General features: G+C 41.1%; 1 protein-coding gene across 7 annotated transcripts in view; it reads right to left on the bottom strand.

Annotated features, from left to right (window-relative positions):
- Window positions 1-23,860, bottom strand: part of tmem94 (transmembrane protein 94) — a 166,996-nt gene that overhangs the window by 94,238 nt on the left and 48,898 nt on the right. For all 7 annotated transcript variants that reach the window (XM_063030944.1, XM_063030943.1, XM_063030948.1 and 4 more), the window contains 5 exons: window positions 20,551-20,653; window positions 14,228-14,314; window positions 13,097-13,213; window positions 12,096-12,152; window positions 10,656-10,760 (listed from right to left, as the gene is read on the bottom strand). In XM_063030944.1, coding sequence (XP_062887014.1) covers window positions 10,656-10,760; window positions 12,096-12,152; window positions 13,097-13,213; window positions 14,228-14,314; window positions 20,551-20,653 — 469 coding nt within the window. The remainder of the gene's footprint in view (window positions 1-10,655; window positions 10,761-12,095; window positions 12,153-13,096; window positions 13,214-14,227; window positions 14,315-20,550; window positions 20,654-23,860) is intronic.

Here is a 23,860-nt window from a genome sequence, read left to right as displayed (position 1 = left end):
GGTGAGCTCAACCCCTCTTATGCACACTTTGAAAGGAAGAATAAAACTACACCCATGTGAATCCCAGCAGCATTTGGTGACCCTATGATCTCTGTCTTGGAGACAGACATCAGAACCTCTTTCAAGCGGGTGAACCCACACAAGGTGTCAGGTCCTGTGGCATACCTGGTAGTGAAAATGTGCCAACCAACAGCAGGAGTGTTCAAGGACATCTTCAGTCTCTCTCTGCTCCATTCTGAGGTTCCCACCCACTTCAGAAGGGCAACAACCATACCAATGCTCAAGAGCAACATGAGCTGCTTCAACAACCATCACCCCAGTGGCACACACACCTACTGTGATAAAGTGCACTGAGGTTGGTCATGGCTGGAATCTCTTTTCTCAGTTTCTTCACCTCCGCTGCATCTGTTCCCAGGACAAGGCTTTCCATTCAAGGACATCTCCTCCATGTTTTAAAAACAGTGTTTCCCTCCTTCTATCATTAATGCTGCCCTCATTCACATCCCCCGCATTTCCCATACATCGGCACTCACTCTATCTTCCCACCACCTTAATAATGATAGAATCCCTCTTGTTCTTACCTACCACCCCATCAACCTCTGCATCCAACACATTATCCTCTACAACTTCCACCATCTTCAAAGGGATCCTACCACTAAGTATATCTTTACCTCCACCCCTCCACTTTCTGCAGGGGTCACTCTCTCCGCAATTCCCTTGTCCATTTGTCCCTCCCCACTAACTCCCTCCAGGCGCTTATCCCACTTCATCGAGCATCTCCGTACCATTCGTCACAAAGGTGACTTCCAAGTGGCCAAACATTTTAATGCCCTATTCCCATTCCAAAATGTTGGTCCATGGTCTCCTCTTGTGCTAGGATGAGGCCACCCTCAGGGTGGGGAAGCAACACCTTATATTCCATCTGGGTATCATCCAACCTAATGGAATGTATATTGATGTCACCTTCTGGTAAAGAATTCAACCCTCTTCCTCCATTTCCCACTCTGACCTTTTACTTTTTCTCACATGCCTATTGCTCCCTCCTGGGTCCCCCTCCTCTTTCCCTTTCTCCTATGGTCCACTCCCCTCTATCAGATTCTTTCTTCTCCAACCTTTGACCTTTCCCACCCACCTGGTTTCACCTATCACCTTCCAGCTAGCTTCTTTCCCTTCCCACCATCTTTTTATTCTGGCATCTTCCCCCTTCCTTCTCAGTCCTAAAGAAGGGCTTCAGCTCGAAATGTTGACTGTTTATTCTTTTCCATCGATCCTGCCGAGTTCATCCAGTGTTCTGTGTGTGTTGCTTTAGAATCAACTCCTGCCTAAGGATCTCAACCCACTGCAATTTGCCCATCGCCACAATAAGTCTACAGTGGATTCAATCTCACTGGCTCACCACTTAGCCTTGGATCATCTAAACAATACTAATACCTATGTCAGGCTGCTGTTTATTGATTACTGTTAAATGTTCAACACAAATCATACCCTTAGTTCTAATCAACAAGCTCCACAATCTGGGCCTCTGTACCTCTCTCTATAACTGGATCCTCGACTTCCTCACTGGGAGACCACTGTCAGCGAGATGATGTTATTTCAACCTGCACCAGACTATTAACATTGGCGCAGCTCAAGAATGCATGCTTAGCCCACTGAGGTACTCTCTCTACACTCATGACTGTGTGGCTAGGCAGAGTTCAAACAGTATCTATAAATTTGCCAATGACACAAGTATTGAATTTCAGATGGTGACAAGGAGGCGCAGAGGAGCAAGACAGATCAACTGGTTGAGTTTGTCACAACCGGACTCTCTTGGGGCGCTAGATGGAGTAGGTCGCATCTTGGCTTTGCTCCGCTCCTTTTTCCATCTTTTTACCACCCTTTCACTATCTATCTCAAAGTGTTTATAACACTTCTATATGCTTGAGTTTTGATTTTTAATCGATGGAAATGACTACTAGAGGAAAAAAGGCATTACCTGAAGGCAAGGAAGCCGGTAATGGAAATGGAAGGGGAGGGGAGGGAATGTCGACTCAGACCATGACAGGCCTGCGTCGGGCATTTTCATGCCTTACGAGGCACAAATTGGAAGTCTGTGTGGGGCACCACTCCTTGCACAGACTAGAGCAATGTGTGATTAAGTGCCTTGCTCAAGGGCACAAACATGCTGCCACAGCTGAGGCTTGAACTAGCGACCTTGAGGTAACTAGACAAACGCCTTAACCATTTGGCCACGTGCCCAACACAAATGGAAAGGAAGGTTTTTTTGAACAGCCTAAACAGGCTCAACTTACTTTGGAGGCTATCTCCAAGCTCCTGGATGATAAATTCGATAAAAGATTTGCTACTTTGGAAGTATTGTTAAAGGAGATCGAAGGCAGGTTGGCAGTACTTAAGCGGGAGAGCGAAAAACAACAAATTTCCAAACTCGTTGAATCTGGGAGACAGAGAGATCGCAGACTGGATCTATTGGAAAACAAATTAACTTCGACCACTCAAACACTGGAACAGTATAAAATCAAGTATAAAATCGTAGTCAGAGACAGAATTTGCGAATAGTAGGACTCAGTGAAGATGCTGAGAGTGGTGACGGTGACCTTATTAAAGTTTTTTCTCAATTTTTAATGGAGGTGTTCAGTTCTGATGTTTTTTCTTCTCCCCCTATACTCGATCGCGCCCACCGGTCTTTAAGAGTTAAACCCCCTAAGGAGTTGAAACTCCGATTTCATTATGTACATACTAAGGAGCATTTGATTCAAATTGCTCGTCAGAAAGGGGTTATTGTGCATGCAGATCTCAAGCTTCGTCTGGTTGAAGACTACAGTCCTGAAGTAATGCAAGAAAGATCGCTTCTTAAACCGGTGATGTCTGAGTTATATCAAAGAAATTTCCTATCAGCTCTGCTATTTCCAGCTCGCCTAAGGGTTGTTCTGCCTGATAAATCGTGTAAATACTTTAAATCCGTGGACGAAGCACATCAATTTCTTGAGAATCAAAGTTCGAGCTCAGATGTCTAATAAATTTGCTGTTTCTTCATGTTTGTACTCATTTGGCTTATAAACTGGTGATGTCCGAGCTCTATCAAAGAAAGTTCCAACCAGTTCTACTATTTCCAGCTTGCCTCAGGGTTGTTCTGCCTGAAAAATCGCGTATATGGTTTAAATCCGTAGACGAAGCATATCAATTTCTTGAGGATCAAAGTTCGAGCTCAGCTGTCTAATAAATTTACTGTTTTTTCATGTCTGTATTCATTTGTTTGTAAGTTAATAATCAGTTCGTAGATTTGGACTTTTAAAGTTTGAAGAATTTTGCCCTTGGTTTGATAATGCACATACATTGTTTTGGAGTATGGATATTTATCATGCTTTTATGTTAAAGTTCCTTTTTCTTTCTTTCCCTTTATTATTTTAGTCTATTACTTTCAATTGTTTGTTTTTGAAAATAATTAAGAATCTGATTTGGTGACTGATTTTTTTTCCTAAAAATATTAATAAGTTTGTATTCTGTTTCACTTTTCAAGATCTTGCCTTTCAAAATGTTTTTTATGGTATTCTCTTCTCAATGTTTTGACTGTGGGTGGTGTTTTACATTCCTTTTTCATTGGAGACTTGCTTTCAAGAGAGATGGGGGTAGGAAAGTGTCTAGATAGCTTTCTGGCTGGCTATTGGCCAGTTTTCTGGCTTTTTTTGGGTGGGGGTGGGTCTATTTTTAGTTTACTTTTTTTTCATCTGGGCTAATTTGAAAATACAGATATGTCTGAATTGTCGTAACTTCTGGTTCCTCTTTAAACCTTTTTCCCTCTTCCTGATTCATGAGTTTCCTATGCAGTGAGGTTAACCCTTTACACACAATATGGTTTATTCAAGTACAATGGATAATATTATTAACTTTGTTTCATGGAATACGAATGGTTTGAATCATCCGATCAAACAGAAGAAGATTTTTAAAGTTTTTCATAGATTGAATGATCAGATTATCTTTGCCCAGGAGACTCATGTAAGGAAGGAGGATAATCAGCGTGTTTTTTTTATATATAGGTTTTGGAAAGATAATCAAGTTCACTCTAATTCACAGGATAAGGTGAAAGGAGTCTCTATTTTTATAGATTCCTCAATTTCATTTGTTCACTATGAAAAAACTTCAGACCTGAATGGTAGATTTCTATTAATTACTGGTTTACTTTATAACCAAAAAGTTGTTATGGTTAACATCTATGCACCAAATACCGATTATCCTGAATTCTTTAAGCATTTATTTGCATCTCTTCTTAATTTAAATGAATATACGTTGATAATGGGCGGAGATTTTAAACTGTTGCCTGAATCCCTCGATGGACAGGTCTGCGCCTAGTCAGGTACTTCCAAACAAATCCACCATTTTTATCAACTCCTTTTTAGTTGACTCCAGAATCTTAGAAGTTTGGAGGTTTTTATATCCTAACGATAAAGGGTTCTCATTCTTTTCTCGTGTATATCATAATTGATAGCACTGGCCACCCCAGACTCGTAGAATATCCTCAGCATCGTCTGGCAGATGTTAAAGGATCTCAGTCTCCTCAGGAGATAGAGACGGCTCTGACCCTTCTTGTAGACAGCCTCAGTGTTATTAGACCAGTCCAGTTTATTCTCAATTCGTATCCCCAGGTATTTGTAATCCTCCACCATGTCCACACTGACCCCCGGATGGAAACAGGGGTCAGCGGTACCTTAGTTCTCCTCAGGTCTACCACCAGCTCCTTAGTCTTTTTCACATTAAGCTGCAGATAATTCTGCTCACACCATGAGACAGAGTTTCCTACAGTCGCCCTGTACTCAGCCTCATCCCCCTTGCTGATGCATCCAACTATGGCAGAGTCATCTGAAAACTTCTGAAGATGACAAGACTCTGTGCAGTAGAACATAGAATAGTACAGCACAGTACAGGCCCTTCGGCCCACAATGTTGTGCCGACCCTCAAACCCTGCCTCCCATATAAGCCCCCACCTTAAATTCCTCCATATACTTGTCTAGTAGTCTCTTAAACTTCACTAGTGTATCTGCCTCCACCACTGACTCAGGCAGTGCATTCCACGCACCAACCACTCTCTGAGTAAAAAACCTTCCTCTAATATCCCCCTTGAACTTCCCATCCCTTATCTTAAAGCCATGTCCTCTTGTATTGAGCAGTGGTGCCCTGGGGAAGAGGCGCTGGCTATCCACTCTATCTATTCCTCTTCTTATCTTGTACACCTCTATCATGTCTCCTCTCATCCTCCTTCTTTCCAAAGAGTAAAGCCCTTGCTCCCTTATACTCTGATCATAATGCATACTTTCTAAACCAGGCAGCATCCTGGTAAATCTCCTCTGTACCCTTTCCAATGCTTCCACATCCTTCCTATAGTGAGGTAACCAGAATTGGACACAGTACTCCAGGTGTGGCCTAACCAGAGTTTTATAGAGCTGCATCATTACATCGTGACTCTTAAACTCTATCCCTCGACTTATGAAAGCTAACACCCCATAGGCTTTCTTAACTACCCTTGTAGTTGAAGTCCGAGGTGTAAATGGTGAAGAGAAAGGGAGACAAGACAGTCCCCTGTGGAGCCCCAGTACTGCTGATCACTCTGTCAGACACACTGTGGTCTGCCAGTCAGGTAATCAAGAATCCATGACACCAGGGAAGCATCCACCTGCATCGCTGTCAGCTTCTCCCCCAGCAGAGCAGGGCGGATGGTGTTGAGCGCACTGGAGAAGTCAAAAAACATGACCCTCACAGTGCTCGCTGGCTTGTCCAGGTGGGCGTAGACATGGTTCAGCAGGTAGACGATGGTATCCTCAACTCCTAGTCGGGGCTGGTAGGCGAACTGGAGGGGATCTAAGTGTGGTCTGACCATAGGCCGGAGCAGCTCCAGAACAAGTCTCTCCACGGTCTTCATGATGTGGGAGGTCAATGTCACCAGTCCGTAGTCATTGAGGCCGCTAGGGCGCGGCGTCTTCGGCACAGGGACAAGGCAGGACGTCTTCCACAGTACAGGAACCCTCTGGAGCCTCAGGCTCAGGTTGAATACATGGCGAAGTACTCCACATAGCTGAGGGGTACAGGCTTTGAGCACCCTGGTACTGACACCATCCGGTCCTGCAGCCTTGCTTGGGTTGAAACGTTTCAGCTGTCTTCTCACCTGTTCAACTGTGAAGACCACCGTGGTGGTTTCGTGTGGGGAAGGGGTATAGTCATGAGAGCAGGGTGGGGGACTGTGAGGAGGGGTAGGAGGAGAGAGTGGAATATGTGTTGGTTGGGGGCCGACAACAGATGGCTCATGTGGGGGATGGGCAGGGGCCACAATGTCAAATCTGTTAAAGAACAGGTTAACTTCATTGGCTCTGTCCACACTGCCTTCAGCTCCTCTGTTGCTAGTTTGCCGGAACCCAGTGATGGTCCTCATCCCCCTCCAGACCTCCCTCTACCACAATCTTTTTATGAAGCATCTATTTCTTTAATTCTGAAAAAAAGATAAAGACCCCACTGAATGTGCATCATATAGACCTAGATCTTTGATAAATGTGGACTCCAAAATTTTTTCCAAAATATTAGCAATTAGATTGGAAAATGTATTGCCACAAATTGTTTCTGACGACCAGACAAGATTTATTAAAAATCGTTATTCATATTTTAATGTTAGGAGGTTGATGAACATTGTGTATACTTCTTCTCCTAAACCGCCAGAATGTGTTATTTCACTTGATGCCGAGAAGACGTTTGATAGAGTTGAATGGGAATATTTATTTAACATCCTTGAGAAATTTAATTTTAGCCCAAAATTCACATCTTGGATTAAACTGATATATCATTTGGCTTCTGTACTTACTAATAATCAGAGATCCCCCTTTCTTAGGCTTTTTCGAGGTACTAGACAGGGCTGTCCTTTAAGCCGTTTACTATTTGATATTGCCTTGGAAACTTTGGCAATCGCTCTTCGTGATTCACCCAATATATTTGGCATTATTCGTGGGAACAAGACGCATAAGGTATCATTATATGCAGATGACCTGTTACTATATATCTCTCATCCAGAGAAATCCATCCCTGCAGTAATATTATTACTTGCTCAGTTTAGTAGTTTTTCTGGTTATAAATTGAATCTTAATAAGAGTGAGCTTTTCCCATTAAATATGCAAGTTCCAATCACCATTTAGACTGGTTACTGGTTATTTTACTTATTTGGGTGTTAAAATAAAGAAGCATAAGGATCGATTTAAAGTTAATTTTTTTACCCTTAATTGATCATGTTAAAGAACTGCTTACTAAATGGTCCTATTGTCCCTATCATTGATTGGTCGAATCAATGCTATTAAGATGATTATTTTACCTAAATTTCTGTATCTATTTCAGGTGGTACCAATCTTCATCTATACATCCTTTTTTGATATTATTGATTCTAAAATTTCTCTATATATATATGGCAGAATAAAAATCCTAGATTAAGTAAGAAATATTTACAGAAATCAAAAAAGGATGGCGGTTTGGCATTGCCGAACTTTAGATTCTATTATTGGGCAATTGATATTCAATACCTAACGTTCTGGACACAAGATTTGGATGAAATTCAATGTCCACGAGGGGTGAACCCCAAGTGAGAGTCTGTACAGGGGTTCTTATTGGCTTCTATTTTAGGGGCTTCGCTTCCCTTTGCACTTACTAAACTGAATAAACAAACGATTAATCCAATAATTAAACATACAATATGAATATGGTTTCAATTTCATAAATTTTTTGGGTTGAATAAATTTATCCTATCAAGTCCTATTATATCTAATCTTTTTCTTCCAACCATCCAGAACTGATCAAGCTTTTCTTTTATGGAAAACAAAGGGAATAATATGTTTTCGTGATTTATTCATGGATAATTGTCTCATGTCCTTTGAACAGTTGTCTAATAAGTATAATTTGCCTAGATCACATTTTTTCAGATATTTACAGATTAGAAACTTTTTGAAGATTATTTTCCTACTTTTCCGATAACACATCAAATTGAAATTACAGAAAATTTTTTAGGTTTAAACCCCTATCAGAAGAGTTTAATAGCAATTGTTTATGATTTAGTTACGAAAATACGTTTAGGTATGGCTGATAAAATTAAGAATGAATGGGAAAGAGAACTTCAGGTATCTTTACCCATAGAGAAATGGGAGAAAATTCTCCAACTAGTTAGCACTTCTTCAACGTGTGCTAGACACACTATGATACAACTTAAGGTGGTTCATAGGGCCCATATGCCTAAGGATAAGTTAGCCCATCTTTATGGTCATATAAATCCTGTCTGTGACAGAGGTAATTATGAGGTAGCTTCCTTGACGCATATGTTCTGGTCTTGCCGTCTTTTGGAAAAACATTGAAAAGACATTTTTGATATTATTTCAGTAGTTTTACGTATTGCTTTACAACCTCATCCTATTACTGCAGTTTTTGGATTACTTTAGTCATTTATCCCCTTCAGCTTGTCGTTTGATTGCATTCGTTACATTAATAGCCAGAAGATCCATTTTATTTAAATGGAAAGATTCTAATCCCCCTACATTTCAATGGTTTTCCCAAACTATAACATGCTTAAATTTGAAAAAAATTAGGAGTGGTACCATTGATCCTTCGGTTAAATTTGACGAAACTTGGAGGCCATTTATTCAACATCTTCATATGATGTAAGCTGACCTTTTCCGAATCCTTTTTAATAACTTTTTGTTGCATATAGAGGAGCGGAGTTCATGACAAATAATGATTTTAACCGATGAAATATGGCAGCCCAGTTTTTGTTTTGTTTTGTTTTTTTTAGTGTAGGGGGTAAAAACGTTTTTTTGGAATCTTTTTCACGTTGTTATTAAGAGATTGGGAGGTTTAAATTAAATATGTTACTCGGGGTCTGTGTCTGTATACGTTAACCGTTACTAATGTAATTCCGATCTCTTTGTATCATTATCATTGTTATGTTTAGCAATTTGAAACTCAATAAAAAAGATTGAAAAAGAGTTTGTCGCAACCATCTTGCACTCAACATCAGGAACACCAAGGATTGACTGTAGACTTCAGGGAGGGGAGTCAAGGGAACACACACCAGTCCTTATTGTGGGGCCAGCAGTGGAAAGGGCGAGCCGCATGAAAACCTATCCTGGGATCAACACATTGATGCAATTAGAAAGAAGGCATGACAGCAACTATATTTCATTAGTTGCTTTAGGAGATTTGGTTTGTCACCAAAGATACTTGCATATTTCTACAGATGTACCCTGGAGAGCATTCTAACTGGTTGCATAACTGACTCTTTTGGAGGGGCCCTTACACAGGATCAAAAAAAAACTGCAGAAAGTTATAAACTCAGCCAGCACCATCAAAGACACCTTCAAAAGACGATGCCTCAAAAAGGGAGCATTCACCCACATCATCCAGGATATGCCTTCTTCTCATTTCTACCATCAAGGAGGTGGTACAGGAGCCTGAAGACACACACTCAATGTTTCAGGAACAGCTTCTTCCCCTCTGCCGTCAGATTTCTGAATGGACAATGAAGCCATGAATATATCACTATTTCTTTTCCTGTTTTTGCACTTGTTTAATTTAAATATACTCTTACTGTAATTTTTTTTAAAAAATTAAGTATTGCAATGTACTGCTGCCAGCGATACTAAACCTGATTCTGACACAAGTGGAATCTTGCATGCTAATGACTGAGTAGATATACCTAAAGAATATCAAAGTGAAATGTAACATTCAAAGCAGATATATAAACGTAACATGCAAAAACTGAGTTTTTTTAACTTTAGTAGTAACCTTCTCTGGAAGGCAAATTACTGACATACAAAGATTAGATATGCCAGAGGAACTATCTGTTCAGTAACACTCTATTTAGAGTTAGCATTTGCTTATAAAAAGGTAATAATTCAGATATTATTTGAATAATAACATATACGAATAATATCAACACAGCAAAATATCCACAAAATCTGAAATCAAATCTGCTACAACAATCTGCTAAACTGGCCAAGATTAAACAGAATCCACATACTTATATCATAAGTGCTCACTGATAAAGGATGGACCGTGTTATGGCTCCAGCAGCAGAGAAACAAAATTATATCAAGCAGTGTAGACGTGCTAAAAACATTCTTAACCAATGCCACTTAAACATAAACTTTCTTGCAATATACTGGTGTTTTACCTCTTCCACTAAAATTAAAAGAAGCAAAAGATAATTTCTTTGTTGATTTTTCAATGATCATATTACCAGAGAACATCATTACTACTCCTAGAAATGGGGATGAAATTATGATCTTGGATGTCTTTCCTATAGAGTTTTCATATTTTCCCCGTGATTAGTTGGGCTTCTCCCAGGTGCTCCAGTTCCTTCATATTTATGGGTTGTTGGGCTATTGGTTAATGTAAACATTGCCTCCAGGATAGCAGCAAAATCAAAAGGCACTTGAGATAGGTTACAGGGAAATAAATGGGGCAATGGAACTGATGAAAATGTTGTGACAGCTAGCAAAGATTTGACAGGCCAGATGGCTTATGTCATAAAGAAATGTGAGAGGTAATTACACCAATATCCATCACTGCTTTTCACAAAATGTTTGTGTTACCTCTGACATCAGGTTAAGAATATGTCCATAATACTAGATAAATGTACTGACCGTTACAGAGCCCAAGTTCTGAAGCAGACTAGAAGTGTAGCAGAGGGTAAGAGATTTTCCTCGTAGTAGTGACCAGAAGTGACTCCAAATACAGAGCATCATTTCCTGTTGTGGAAGATGAGTATTTAACCAAGTACAGAACAGAAAGCAGGAGCATTCCCCGCCCCCCACCAAAAAAAAACATTCTGGTGCACGTACAAAATTCCTGCATTACTGAAATGTTTGGGAAGTTTATATTACGGTTATTCAACAGCTATTGCATTCCCCATATAAAAAGTGGAAAATGCAGGCTCCTGCCTCCCCTTTCATGATCACCAGATCCCCCTTCAGTTCACAGCCTCTCCATTCAGAATGCAGCACCCCATCCCTTGGCTCAAGCCAATCAATCTAACTCCATTAACACTTCTTTTGCAAATCATTCTCACAAATGCTCTCCCCCATGTCATTATCTGGATAGCTACAGAACTCAAGAACAGGGCTGCTCATAATTTAAAACAGCATTCTTTTGCCCCTTATTCTGCAGAACTAGCAAAATATATTACACTAACTTGACTGAGTAATGAGGAGAAAATTGTGAGAGATTATGCAGAATATTGTTTATAAAGTTCCCATAGACATCCTCATTATGAGTATGATATTACACATTCTTCTTTCTCTCGTTCTAAATATAGGAAAAAATGCAATCAAAGCAGCTGCATAGGAGGGAAGGCCACATCACATTATCTTCCTTGATTTCTTTCAGTCATTTACTTTTCAATCAAAAATATTTAAACAACCAAACAGCTAGAGCTGGCATCTAGCTGGGATGCATTAACAATTCCAAAATGAAATACAAGAAATGTCAAAAACCTAACTTGGTTTAGGACCCCTTTTTAAAAGAAAAATTTCCTTCCTCCCTGGGTAATCCAAGAGCTTGATCCCAGAGAGGAAGGATTACAGTAGGGGCTTAGCCATTCACAGAGGTATAAACAGGCATTATAAAATCTGATAAATAACTTATGCCATTTTTCAATGCTCTGTCCAAAGCAATAGCACTTGTGGCAGACTTGTGATTTCACATTGTTCAAATGACAATTCTGGATTGAATGGGAAATTAAATTCAACATTGTAATTGGTCACCACACTGCCACACTTGCAGAGGTGTTTTAACCACAGGCAATTTACATCCCAGTAAGATTGCCAGCAACCAACTTGGTTGGACACAAGGAAAACAGGAGCACACAGAATGAAATATGAAACTGATTGAAATACAAGGTTGGTAATAGTTGCCAAGGAAAATACCAAGTTTTATTGACAAATTTATATTTCTTCACCCCATCTTCTACAACACATGCTTTGCTTCACAACAAAGCAACAAAACCTGAATGAAATATTGCATCAGATGAATACAGATTCAGAACCCAAGAAAGTCTGGAGCTTGCTGTAACCAAAGGACTCTACCTTTGAAGAAACCACTTCTGTGTAACTGCTGAGTGTATCCTCGGAGAATTTCGCCAGCTGCATGGAAAGAAGCATCAGTAAATAGCAAGTTGAATTACTGAACTCACACCCCAGTATCGTGGAGTATCAAAACTAGTGATCAGTAATCTACATTATATTTAGCAATAGCTACAGTTTAGCAGTGCAACACAATGAAGAATCTGACTACCAAAATGGGCATTTTTTGTTCAAATTACGTTTTCGTGTAAAATATTGTATATAATTTATTTTTCTGTTGAATGCTGCTTATTGGATGTTATGTACCTATGTTGACATTGCAAGTAAGTTTTCATTGCTCCCATGGATACATGCACTTGTCCATATAATAAGGTCAACTGACAAAAGGCAATTGTCTTAACGAGTTCATTCACTTTTTCTATCTCCACTGACACTTATACCGAGCATTTCTAATATTTTGCATTTGTATATCAACTTGAACCAGAATAGCCTGCTCCTGCATTGTACATATTAACCTGAACACGTTATCCAAAACATATTAATCTTCCATCTTGAAGAAGTTACCTTTTGGGATTCCTAAAATTCAGGAAATTCAGGCAATCTGGGATTAACACTCAACACAGGCTACTCACATAGCACTCTTCACACCCAGACGGCGGAACTATTAACCCCACACAATACAAACGTATTCAGATACACTCCTTATCAGGTCCAAAAACTTTGACAAACAAACCATCACAGAATCCTTAAACAGGCATTGCTGCCTGATGTAGGGATATATTTTCATCCCACAAATACAAGCTTAAATTTTCTGTATCAATTTAATTAATGAGCAATGATTTCACAAAACAGATCTATATAGCTATACAAAAGCTTTAAACATTTTGAATGATCATCAAGAAAGGTTATTAAAAGTTTGTTTAAAATGATGTCAGCAAGTTTTGGCCTCCTCTGCACCTATCTAAGCTACTGGCATCCGCTGTTTGAGATGGGAGAAAACTTACCAGGCCAACAGGAGGAGCCTTGCTGAACTGTGCTAGAACTCTAGCTTCTCCATAGGCCGTGACCAACACCCACACCACAGGGAAGAACAAGGGAAGAATTGGCAGAACGCCATTCACCTAAACATAAAAAACAATCATTGCAAACTATAATTATCTTCTTTATACACACACATACATATACACACATACACATCCCCATTAAGATTGAAATCAACAAACATAGCATCACTTGTGAATGGAAATTAAAGCATGGATACAAGCAGGAGACAACTCAGTAGCAATGTTATGTCTTGGGAACAGCATTCTGAAGGTATTGATCCAAACACAGGTTCATATACACTACAAAAATAACTGGACTTAATGTCGATTAATTAGATTAGTCTGCCAATAAGAGAACATTATTCTAAAAAGTTAAAGCATTCTGATCATTAATATCCTTTAGCAAAAGTACATCTGCCATCTTCAAGAGGACTTCAGTATGATTAGTTCTTAATGCCTCAAAATGGCTTAGCTATCCACTCAGTTGTAAAACTTCACAAATTCAGAACCTGGTTTTGAATTACCGGAGGCAAATCTTACCTAGTTAACCCAAAAAGTCTTCCTTTCTGAGACCTTGGGACACATTTTAAAAAAGATCAAAGCTGCCTCAAAGACTAGTCAACAAACATGCAGGCAGACAGGCACAAAAAGAATAACAGAACACCGTAACTAGAGAGTCTCCAGTTAAACCTCAAAAATCATCAAAATACTTCTAAAAACAATGAATTACAGAGACTGACATATAAACACACAAATAACTGCCATTTAGCTCTCAAATATATCTCACAATAAAGTTAATTTTATTTTAGCTGGGTTAAGTTAATCAGGATATACTGAGCTCCACATATTTGTCCCTAACAGCAGCAGTATGAAATCCCTGTTATGTATGTGATCTAGAGATACAGGACTCAGAGATTCATCTGTCTTAAAAACTGATGTTATATCTTTCAGTGCAGTGGGGCTTATGAGCAAACCACTGAAATGTCAGCCCAACAAATAATGTACTTAAGACTTGCCGGGAGATATTAAATGCCACATTTTGGGATTGTCAAGAATAGCACAAGCTTTACTGCAACTTAAAGATAAGATTACCTGAAGTTGGAAGAAGGTAAATTTCCAGTTGCTTATTCCAGGAGCATCAAGAGCAAACCGTACAGTATTTGTAATCAGAAATGCAACCTACAACAAAAAAAAACTGTGGATAAAAACCCCTATTAATAGGAAACCCTTCATTATACAACAAGGTAAGAGATCCTCTAACAGAATGCAATTGCTGGCCAAACTAACCAAAACCAATTATGAAACTGATTTCAGCATTATATAAAATCATGCTAGAAATTTAACCGCTCGATGAAACTTCACCAGGCATTTGCAATTAATACCCCTCATCATTTATTCTGCAATGATGCAACCAAGGTTCCTTAAGGTTATTATAGCCGGGGGAGTGGGAGGTAATGGGGATAATTTATTAAATGCTCCCAATAAGCGCACCTCAAATAGTTTCTGACAGCTCCGGCCTTCACATGTGGCTTAGCTGTGGAACCGTTTTTACTGACATGAGAAGGGGCAAAGGCGGGTTGCTGGCACCTTATAACCAGTCACTTCGGGCAGATAGGGCTTGTTAACCGTGGTTGGCAGCTCATTTTGGAGAAGGGAAACTCTGCTGTCTAGTAGATATACCCACTCATGGGGAAGGCTTCGGGAGTAAAGCCCAAAAGGAAATATCCAGAGCTAGAGTTCCTAAGGCAGTCTTACATTGAGTTCAACGCTGACTGGAAACTCCTGCGGCACAACTGGTGCCATCCTGTATCAGCCTCCGCTGTTCCTTTGGGTTAATCAGATACATGGAGAGGGGGAGCTTGCTATGCTTGCTCTTTATATTGTACTGCCCAGGCTTGTGTATCTAGACAGCTAGGATACAACATCCGTGGTCGACCCTGACCAAAGGAGGCATCAAGATATAACCCACTAGTTATTTCATTTGAGTTGCAGACACATTATAATGCACACTGCAACTAGCATTGGAACACTTCAATTTATGGTCAGTCTTACTCGACTGCAGTGCAAATCAACTTTGAGCAGACTATATCCTCCAGAGGCTGCACAAAATCTCAATTTGCATTGAATTTTAGGCAAAACTATATTTTTACCTTTTACAGTTTCGATGCAAATGCTTCAAAAAGGACATCGGGAAACCATTTCACCCAGTGCATTAATGAAAAATATGATATTCACCAAAATAACATCAAAGACAATAGATTTTGCTGATGCTGGAAATCCTGAATGAGACACAAAATGCTAGAGGAACTCAGCAAGTCAGGCAGCATCTATGGAGGGAAATAAGCAGTTCAGACTGAGAGTCTTCATCAGGACAGGAAAGGAACAAGGGAGAGACAACAATTAGAAGGTAAGGAGAAGGAAAGAATATGCGAGACCACATGAGGGGGAAGTGGGGCGGGTGATTATGTGAGAAGCAGGTGGTGATAGGTGTAAGTAGTAGAGGGCTGAAGAAGTAATCTGATAGGAAAGGACAGTGGACCATGGAATAAAGGGAGGGAGGTGTTGGGCAAGTCCTCCCCCCTCCCCACCTTATTCTAAGCTCTCCACCCCACCCCCTCCACTCCTTTCCAGTTCCAAAGGGTCTTGGTCTGAAATGTCAACTGTGTATTTCCCTCCATGGATATCGTCTGACCTGCTGAGTTCCTCTCGCATTTTGTGTGGATTATGCAAAATAATGCCAACTGCTGAGAGGGCATGCAATACAAAGTGTCATACCAAAGATATACCAAAGATACCAATGTAATACTCCCTCAGAACTCGAGAGGTGGTGTGAATTTTTATTTAATTTCTGGGGAGAGTACAAGATCCAGAACATCCTGATCCAAAAGCAATCTTTCTTCAATCTGAGCCAAAGTGATAAGCTGTGACAGTTGACAATTGTACCATCACTACTAAGCCGCATAAGAACTCAGTTCAGCACATAAATTGATTTATGTGTTTCCTGCTCAACATAAGCCTCTAGAGCCGTGCATTTAACAATACACACATGCTCCTCCACCCCACCTTGTGCGTAGATCTGTACCAGATGTCCTAACTACTCCACATGATGACCTTAACATCCTAAACCTTCTGGATACATTTTTTTTCCAGAATTCCACACTATAATAACTCTTAGTTTTGATTTCAACAAATCTGGCAGTTTCCATTAATAGTCATAAATGATTAAAGATAATGATTAGTTTTATTTGTCACACGCACATTGAAACATTGAAGCATGAAGTGAAATAGGTCGCATGCGTCAAAAACCAACAGTGCAAGATATGCTGGGGGCAACCCACAAGTGTCATCGCGCTTTCGTCGCCAACATAGTATACCCACAACTTACTAACTCTAACTCACATCTTTGGAATATGGCAGGAAACAGAGCACCCGAAGGAACCCCACAAGGTAATGGGTAGACTGAACCAACTCCTTAGCGGCAGTGGTGAGAATTGAATCCCAAATTTACAGTTGCACTTTTAAATGTTACGCTACCTGCTATGCTACTCTGCTGTCCCAATCATAATGATTCCTGGGATGGCAGGACTTTCATATGAAGAAAGACTGGATGAACTGGGCTTGTACTCGTTGGAATTTAGAAGATTGAGGGGGGATCTGATTGAAATGTATAAGATCCTAAAGGGATTGGACAGGCTAGATGCAGGAAGATTGTTCCCGATGTTGGGGAAGTCCAGAACAAGGGGTCACAGTTTGAGGATAGAGGGGAAGCCTTTTAGGACCGAGATTAGGAAAAACTTCTTCACACAGAGAGTGGTGAATCTGTGGAATTCTCTGCCACAGCAAACTGTTGAGGCCAGTTCATTGGCTATGTTTAAGAGGGAGTTAGATATGGCCCTTGTGGCTACAGGGGTCAGGGGGTATGGAGGGAAGGCTGGGGCGGGGTTCTGAGTTGGATGATCAGCCATGATCATAATAAATGGCGGTGCAGGCTCGAAAGGCTGAATGGCCTACTCCTGCACCTATTTTCTATGTTTCTATAACAGTGAGATCACTAACTGAAAATGTTTCCAACCCAATGCAATTTTACAGCATAAAATAAAATCATGTTTATAACCAATCAAGAACTCAGCCTTTATTAGAAGAAATGACACTGCGTTCCTTTGCTGAATGGGTAGGATATTTTAATCTGTAGATGTCTCCAAGGAGAAACACTAAGAAACTGATCCAGATCATGAAAGGTACAAAACTCAAGACAGGCGTGGGGGGAGGAAGGAAGGAAGGAAGGAAGGAAGGAAAAAAAAACACACACACTCTCTCAATGCGAAACTGTACCACAAAATCAGTGGTCATATTCAGGGTTTGAGTTTTGGGTTTCAGAAATTTACAGAGACCATCACATCCAGTCAGACAAAAACTGAGCTATTTCAAATTCCCCACTTCCTGGCTCAAGATATGCAATCATGTCAAAGGACAAGAAGTCTTATTGCAGGTTCTTGTGGTGTGGGTTTTTCTCTACCATAACATCAAGTTCTGGACCTCCATGTACCATCCTCACATGCTAAATGTTTAATTTCTGTCTCTGTAATAAATACCAAGATTCTACAGTCTATACTTTTCTTTAGGCATCACTACATAATTCACTTTCATCTATACTCCCAATCTGCCAACCATTCAACAATTCCCTCATTCTGTTGATATCACACTTTCCAAAACATTTGCCACTTTCTTTACTTATCAACCATACTAGTAAGTAAACTTCTTAAATATGACCCCTACAGTATAACCACAAGAAGGGGACCTAAATGGGCCCTGTAAATCCCCACACCACCTAGCCTTGTTTGCTTCCTTTTACTGTATCAAACAGCCAATTTTGAATCCAATGCCATTTTCGGGGACCTTATGCACTTTCACATTTTTGAAACTCTGACAGCCTGGATTTAACAAACATTACACAAACATGTACAGAGAGTATACCAAGTACCCAGTACTCATTAATGGTCAAGTCCTAAAAGTTTAATTAAGCTCAGACATGCTCGCTCTTAACAAGCCAATATTGAATGACCTTCGCAAATATTATGCTACCTCTCAGAACTCCGCCCCCCCCCCCATTAAAATGCCTAACACTGATGCCAAGTAGAGGCCATTTTACAAAAAAAATCAGTCATCTTCTAATACCAGCCTGAAATCAAGAACACTCTGCTCATCATTTCCATTGCTTCTTGCTCAATGTCAATGTTTGTGTAACCCACTCCTTTACAGTAGTTCAAAGTATTTGCTTAGAAATATCTACATCTTCTGTCTTCACATCAATTTCAGTCTCAAATAGGAACTACCATTCTCTTTATTTTTACTTTTCTCTATTCAAATCAAAAATAGTCTTGCTTGATTTTACTTGTATTTCCTAATTTTTGTTTGAAATTTTAATTTCACCTCTGCACCCTCTATGCAACACTAGGCCTTCTATAGTGCTGATGGGCTCAGTACTAATCACAGTCTTCCTGCTTTATGCCTTATCTTTATGTCCAATTGCATAGATTTGGGTACACTTGCTTTGGTTTTACAGGGAACATTTGCAGACCATAACCCCGATCTTCTCTTTGTATTTTTCCCATTGTTGACGATGATTTTCAACAGCTGTTTGTGGTCCAAGCACCAAATCATATTTTAGCCTAAACTGCCTGACCAACTTAAAACATTACTTGTCATTTTCATAACTTTTGAGCTTTTGAACTGTGCCTTCAATTCCATTCCCCCCCCCCACTTATTTTCCTATAACCCACAGCCCCACCTGGGAAACAAATAACTAACTTGTCAGCTGCTGCATGCATCTTCTGCCAGTTAGAATAGGGTATTTCTGTGTCCATTCTCATCCCACTCCTAACGACAACAATTGGGACCTGATTGAACTGAGCAGACCCACTGATTGAGTCAATGAGGCTGGTTGACAGCCACTCTTCCTGAGCCTGTTCACTCTCCCAACATGGCTGTTTCTGTGATCCTCTCCCACATGTGGTTTCATTTCATTTCAGTTCTCAGAATCTGTACCCTGTCATGACCTGGGACTGCCTATATTCTCTTTCCTCATTAAATGACCTACCATCTCCAGGGGTAAATTGATGGCCAATTAACCTACCAAGTAGCAGGCTATTGGAATGTGGGAGGAAACGTAGAAGAAACACATACCACAACAGGCAGACCATGCAAACTCCACACAGACAGAACTGAAGTCAGAAGAAATTCTGGGTTAATAGAGCTGTGAGACAGTAGTTCCACTTGCTACACAACTGCACCCTTCCTTAGCAAGAATTAATGCGAAGAGGAAAAAATATTTGGAATATACATGTTATATATCTAGTCTACTGTGAAAGGTTCCAAGGTTGTCAAGCTGAGGAGTGGTAGTGGGGACAAGCTCTCACTACCTAAAAGTGCTCCTCACAGCATGCGCCTCAAATACCCTCTGACAACCAAGTCTAACTCCTGGCCTTCTCGTGTGGCTTAGCCGCTAAGCCCGAAGGAACTGTTTCTACTGACAGGAGAAGGGGCGAAGGTGGGTCCTGGTGCCTGAAAACCAGTGCTTCGGGTAGATGGAGCTCGTCAGCCTGGGAAGGCAGTCCACCTAAGACAGGGAAAACTCTAGATTTCAAACCTCTGCTGCCTTGCGGCCATATCCACTCATGGGAAAGGCTTCAGGAGTAAACCCTGAGGACAAATCTGGAGCTGGAGTCCCTAAGGCAGTCCGACATTGCCTTCAGCCTCATTCTAGCAACTCCTGTGACGACACTGGTGCCAAGCTGTATCAGCCCTTGCCCTTGGACAACATTGGTGCCGTGGAGAGGGGAGACTTGCTGCATGGGCAACTGCCGATCTTCCATACAACCTTGCCCAGGACTGTGCCTTGGAGAATCCAGGCGCAGATCGATGGTCTCGCGAGACTAATGGATGCCACTGATACCGACTGTGAAACAAGCCTGCCATCTTGGATTCAAATGGTCCCTTTGGCTATGCACACCAACAGATACAATGAAAACCTGGAAAATACTTTATACTTTATTGTCACCAAACAATTGATACTAGAACGTACAATCATCACAGCGATAATTGATTCTGCGCTTCCCGCTCCCTGGATTACAAATATTAAATACTAAAAATATTAAAAATAGTAAAAATTAGTAAATATTAAAAATTTAAATATAAACCATAAATAGAAAATAGAAAAATGGAAAGTAAGGTTTGGAACCTGGAATTTTAACTTTTCCCAGACATAGGGGAGGGACAGAAATACCCTGGTAACAAAGAAATATTAAATGAGCACAATATGCAACATTTTGAAATACATTGCTTCCCTGCTGGCATCTTCCTACAACTCAGAAGTAGTTCTCCATCTCTGTATTGTAAACTGATGTGATAGAACTTACCAGAACACAAGGAACAGTGTATTTTTCCATCGCTGATTGCACTGTGTAGCGTTCATTATCGAGTGCAGTGACCGGTCGAGAGAACGCCAGATCCAAACTCCGCCTGATAGGCAAAACACAACATCTGTGACACCAACACCAAGATGATGCCATGAAGGCAAACACAATCAAATCCTGTGTCAGACTTATTCCACTACTTCCCCATACCCCTTCAATCTATTCTCTTTCACTGGTTCATCAACACCTCTTTGGTTCTTTTGCCACTTACCCACACAACAGATTATTTACAGTGGACAATTAATCCAATTATGATGGCAACAAAGCGGGACTGAAATAACACAGCTCTGTACTATCAATGACACAAAAGCCAGAATAACAAACTGCTTAAGTGACTTCCGTACTGTGCACTATTAACTACACGATATATTGCTTGGAAGAACTCAACAGGTCAAGCAGCATCTGCAGAGGGAAAAGGACAGTACAGAAGAAAGACTGTCCATTTTCCTCTAAAGATACTCTAGATTCAAACATCTGCGGTCTCTTGTGTCACATAGCTTGGTCCACACTGCTCCTTAACCAGTTCTATATTACATAGTCTAAAAGTTTAACTTATAATGATCCACTTATAATGGAACTGATTTGTTCAGTACTGCACAGAAGTCCATTACCATACAGTACAATAATTTATAGAATTCCCCAGACTCAGAACCATCAGCTGGAACTATTCTGTTGCCTGCATTACCTGCAGCTACTCTCTGTACTGATTCGTCTAGAGCTCCTCTATTCTTTGACAGCATATGATCTAAAACTTTCCATGGCCTATTAGATATACTGAGTGAAGTTTCCCTTTATGATCCATTTCTGAAAGGGAACAAGTGTTTCACCAACCTCACTGCCCAATCATTCAGGAAACAGGCTTCTCTCTTTTACCCACTTGTTAACTCAGAACATTTCTAATTCTTAGGGTTTATCTGAAGACACTTCTGCTCAGAACAACATAGCTTTATGTATACACAGCCCTCACTTTATTGTCACCAAACAATTGATACCAGAGTGTACGATCATCACAGCGATATTTGATTCTGTGCTTCGCGCTCCCTGGAGTACAAATCGATAGTAAATATTAAAAATTTAAATTATAAATCATAAATAGAAAATAGAAAAGGGAAAGTAAGGTAGTGCAAAAAAACCGAGAGGCAGGTCCGGGTATTTGGAGAGTACGGCCCAGATCCGGGTCAGGATCCTTTCAGCAGTCTTATCACAGTTGGAAAAAAGCTGTTCCCAAATCTGGCCGTATGAGTCTTCAGGCTCCTGAGCCTTCTCCCGGAGGGAAGAGGGACGAAAAGTGTGTTGCCTGGGTGGGTCGTGTCCTTGATTATCCTGGCAGCACTTCTCCGACAACATGCGATGTAAAGTGAGTCCAAGGACGGAAGATTGGTTTGTGTGATGTGCTGGGCTGTGTTCATGATCTTCTGCAGCTTCTTCTGGTCTTGGACAGGACAACTTCCATACCAGGTTGTGATGCACCCCAGAAGAATGCTTTCTACGGTGCATCTATAAAAATTAGTGAGGGTTTTAGTGGGCAGGCCAAATTTCTTTAGCTTTCTCAGGAAGTAAAGGCGATGATGGGCCTTCTCAGCAGTGGACTCTGCTTGGTTGGACCAAGTCAGGTCATTTGTGATATTGACCCTGAGGAACTTAAGGCTTTTGACCTGTTCCAAACGCACCACCGATGTAAAGGGGGTCGTGCGGTCTGCTACTCCTTCTGAAGTCAACAATTATTTCCTTTGTCTTGCTGACGTTGAGGGATAGGTTATTGTCTTCACACCATGCCAGCAGGTTCGTAATTTTCTCTCTGTACTCAAACTCATCATTACTCCGAGATATGGCCTACAATTGTGGTATCATCAGCAAATTTATATGTTGAGTTTGATGGAAACTTGGCTACACAATCATGGGTGTACAGTGAGTACAGCAGGGGGCTGAGTACACAGCCTTGTGGGACACCGGTGCTCAGAGTGATTGTAGAGGAGAGCTTGTCCCCTCTTTTTACAGCCTGGGTCCTGTCAGTTGAAGATCCAGTTGCAGATCTGAGTGCTAAGGCCCAGGTCCCGGAGCTTAGGAATCAGTTTATTTTGAATGATGGTATTGAAGGCAGAGCTGTAGTCAATGAAAAGAAGCCTTACATATGCGTCTTTATTCTCCAGGTGTTCTAAGGAGAAATGTAGGGCCAGAGAGATGGCATCTGCCGTTGACCTGTTGCTCCGGTAGGCGAACTGCAAAGCATCGAGGTTGACCGGTAGGCTGTGGTTGATGTGTGCCATAACCAATCGCTCAAAGCACTTCACAGCAATTGATGCCAAAGCCACAGGTCGACAGTCATGCCACCTTTCTCTTCTTCGGCACCGGGATTATCATTGCCTTCTTAAAACAAGAGGGGATCTTAGACTGAAGCAAGCAGTTGAAGATGTCAGCAAACACTCCAGCTAGCTTGCTTGCACAGGCCCGGAGAACCCGTCCCAGGACGCCATCTGGGGCTGTCGCCTTCCTTGGATTTATCTTCAGGAAGGCCCTTCTAACGTCCTCCTCGGTGACGATGAATCTCGATGCCACCAGGTCCAGTTCATCCAGAGGGAGCGGGACGTGCCTCTTCTGTTCGAATATTACGTAGAATACATTAAGTTCGTCAGGAAGAAAAGTGCCACAGTTATTGATATTCCCAGCCTTTTCTTTGCGCCCAGTGATCTCATTTAGACCCTGCCAGCATCACTCTGGCTAGCCTGGGCTTCCAACTTGGCTCGATATTGCCTCTTGGCGCCCTTAATGGCTTTCCGGAGCTCATGCCTGGATTCCATGTAGCGACTTGTATCCCCGGACCTAAAAGCTGCAGTTCTAGCCTTCAAAATGGACCTGGCCTCATAATTCATCCAAGGTTTCCGGTTAGGGAATACCCGGATCGTCTTGCGAGACACACAGTCCTCTGTGCATTTCCAAATAAAGTCTGTGACAACTGAGGCATACTCATCGAGGTTAGCTGCCGAGTCCTTGAAAACTAACCAGTCCATTGATTCAAAGCAGTCATGGAGGACCTCATCCATTTCCTCCATCAAACGCAACACCACTTTTGACACCGTGACCTCCCGCTTCAGTTTCTGTTTGTAAGCCGGGAGGAGGAGTACGGAGGTTGTGGGACGGAATGGTATGCATCCTTGACTGCTGTGTAGCAGTGGTCAAGTATATCCGGGCCTCTAGTGGGGCAGGAGACATGTTGGTATAACTTTGGCAGCACCTTTCTGAGGTTGGCCTGGTT

Source organism: Mobula hypostoma, chromosome 22, assembly GCF_963921235.1.
Source record: "Mobula hypostoma chromosome 22, sMobHyp1.1, whole genome shotgun sequence".
NCBI classification, from domain to species: Eukaryota; Metazoa; Chordata; class Chondrichthyes; order Myliobatiformes; family Myliobatidae; genus Mobula; species Mobula hypostoma.
This window is presented reverse-complemented; position numbering and strand designations above follow the sequence as displayed.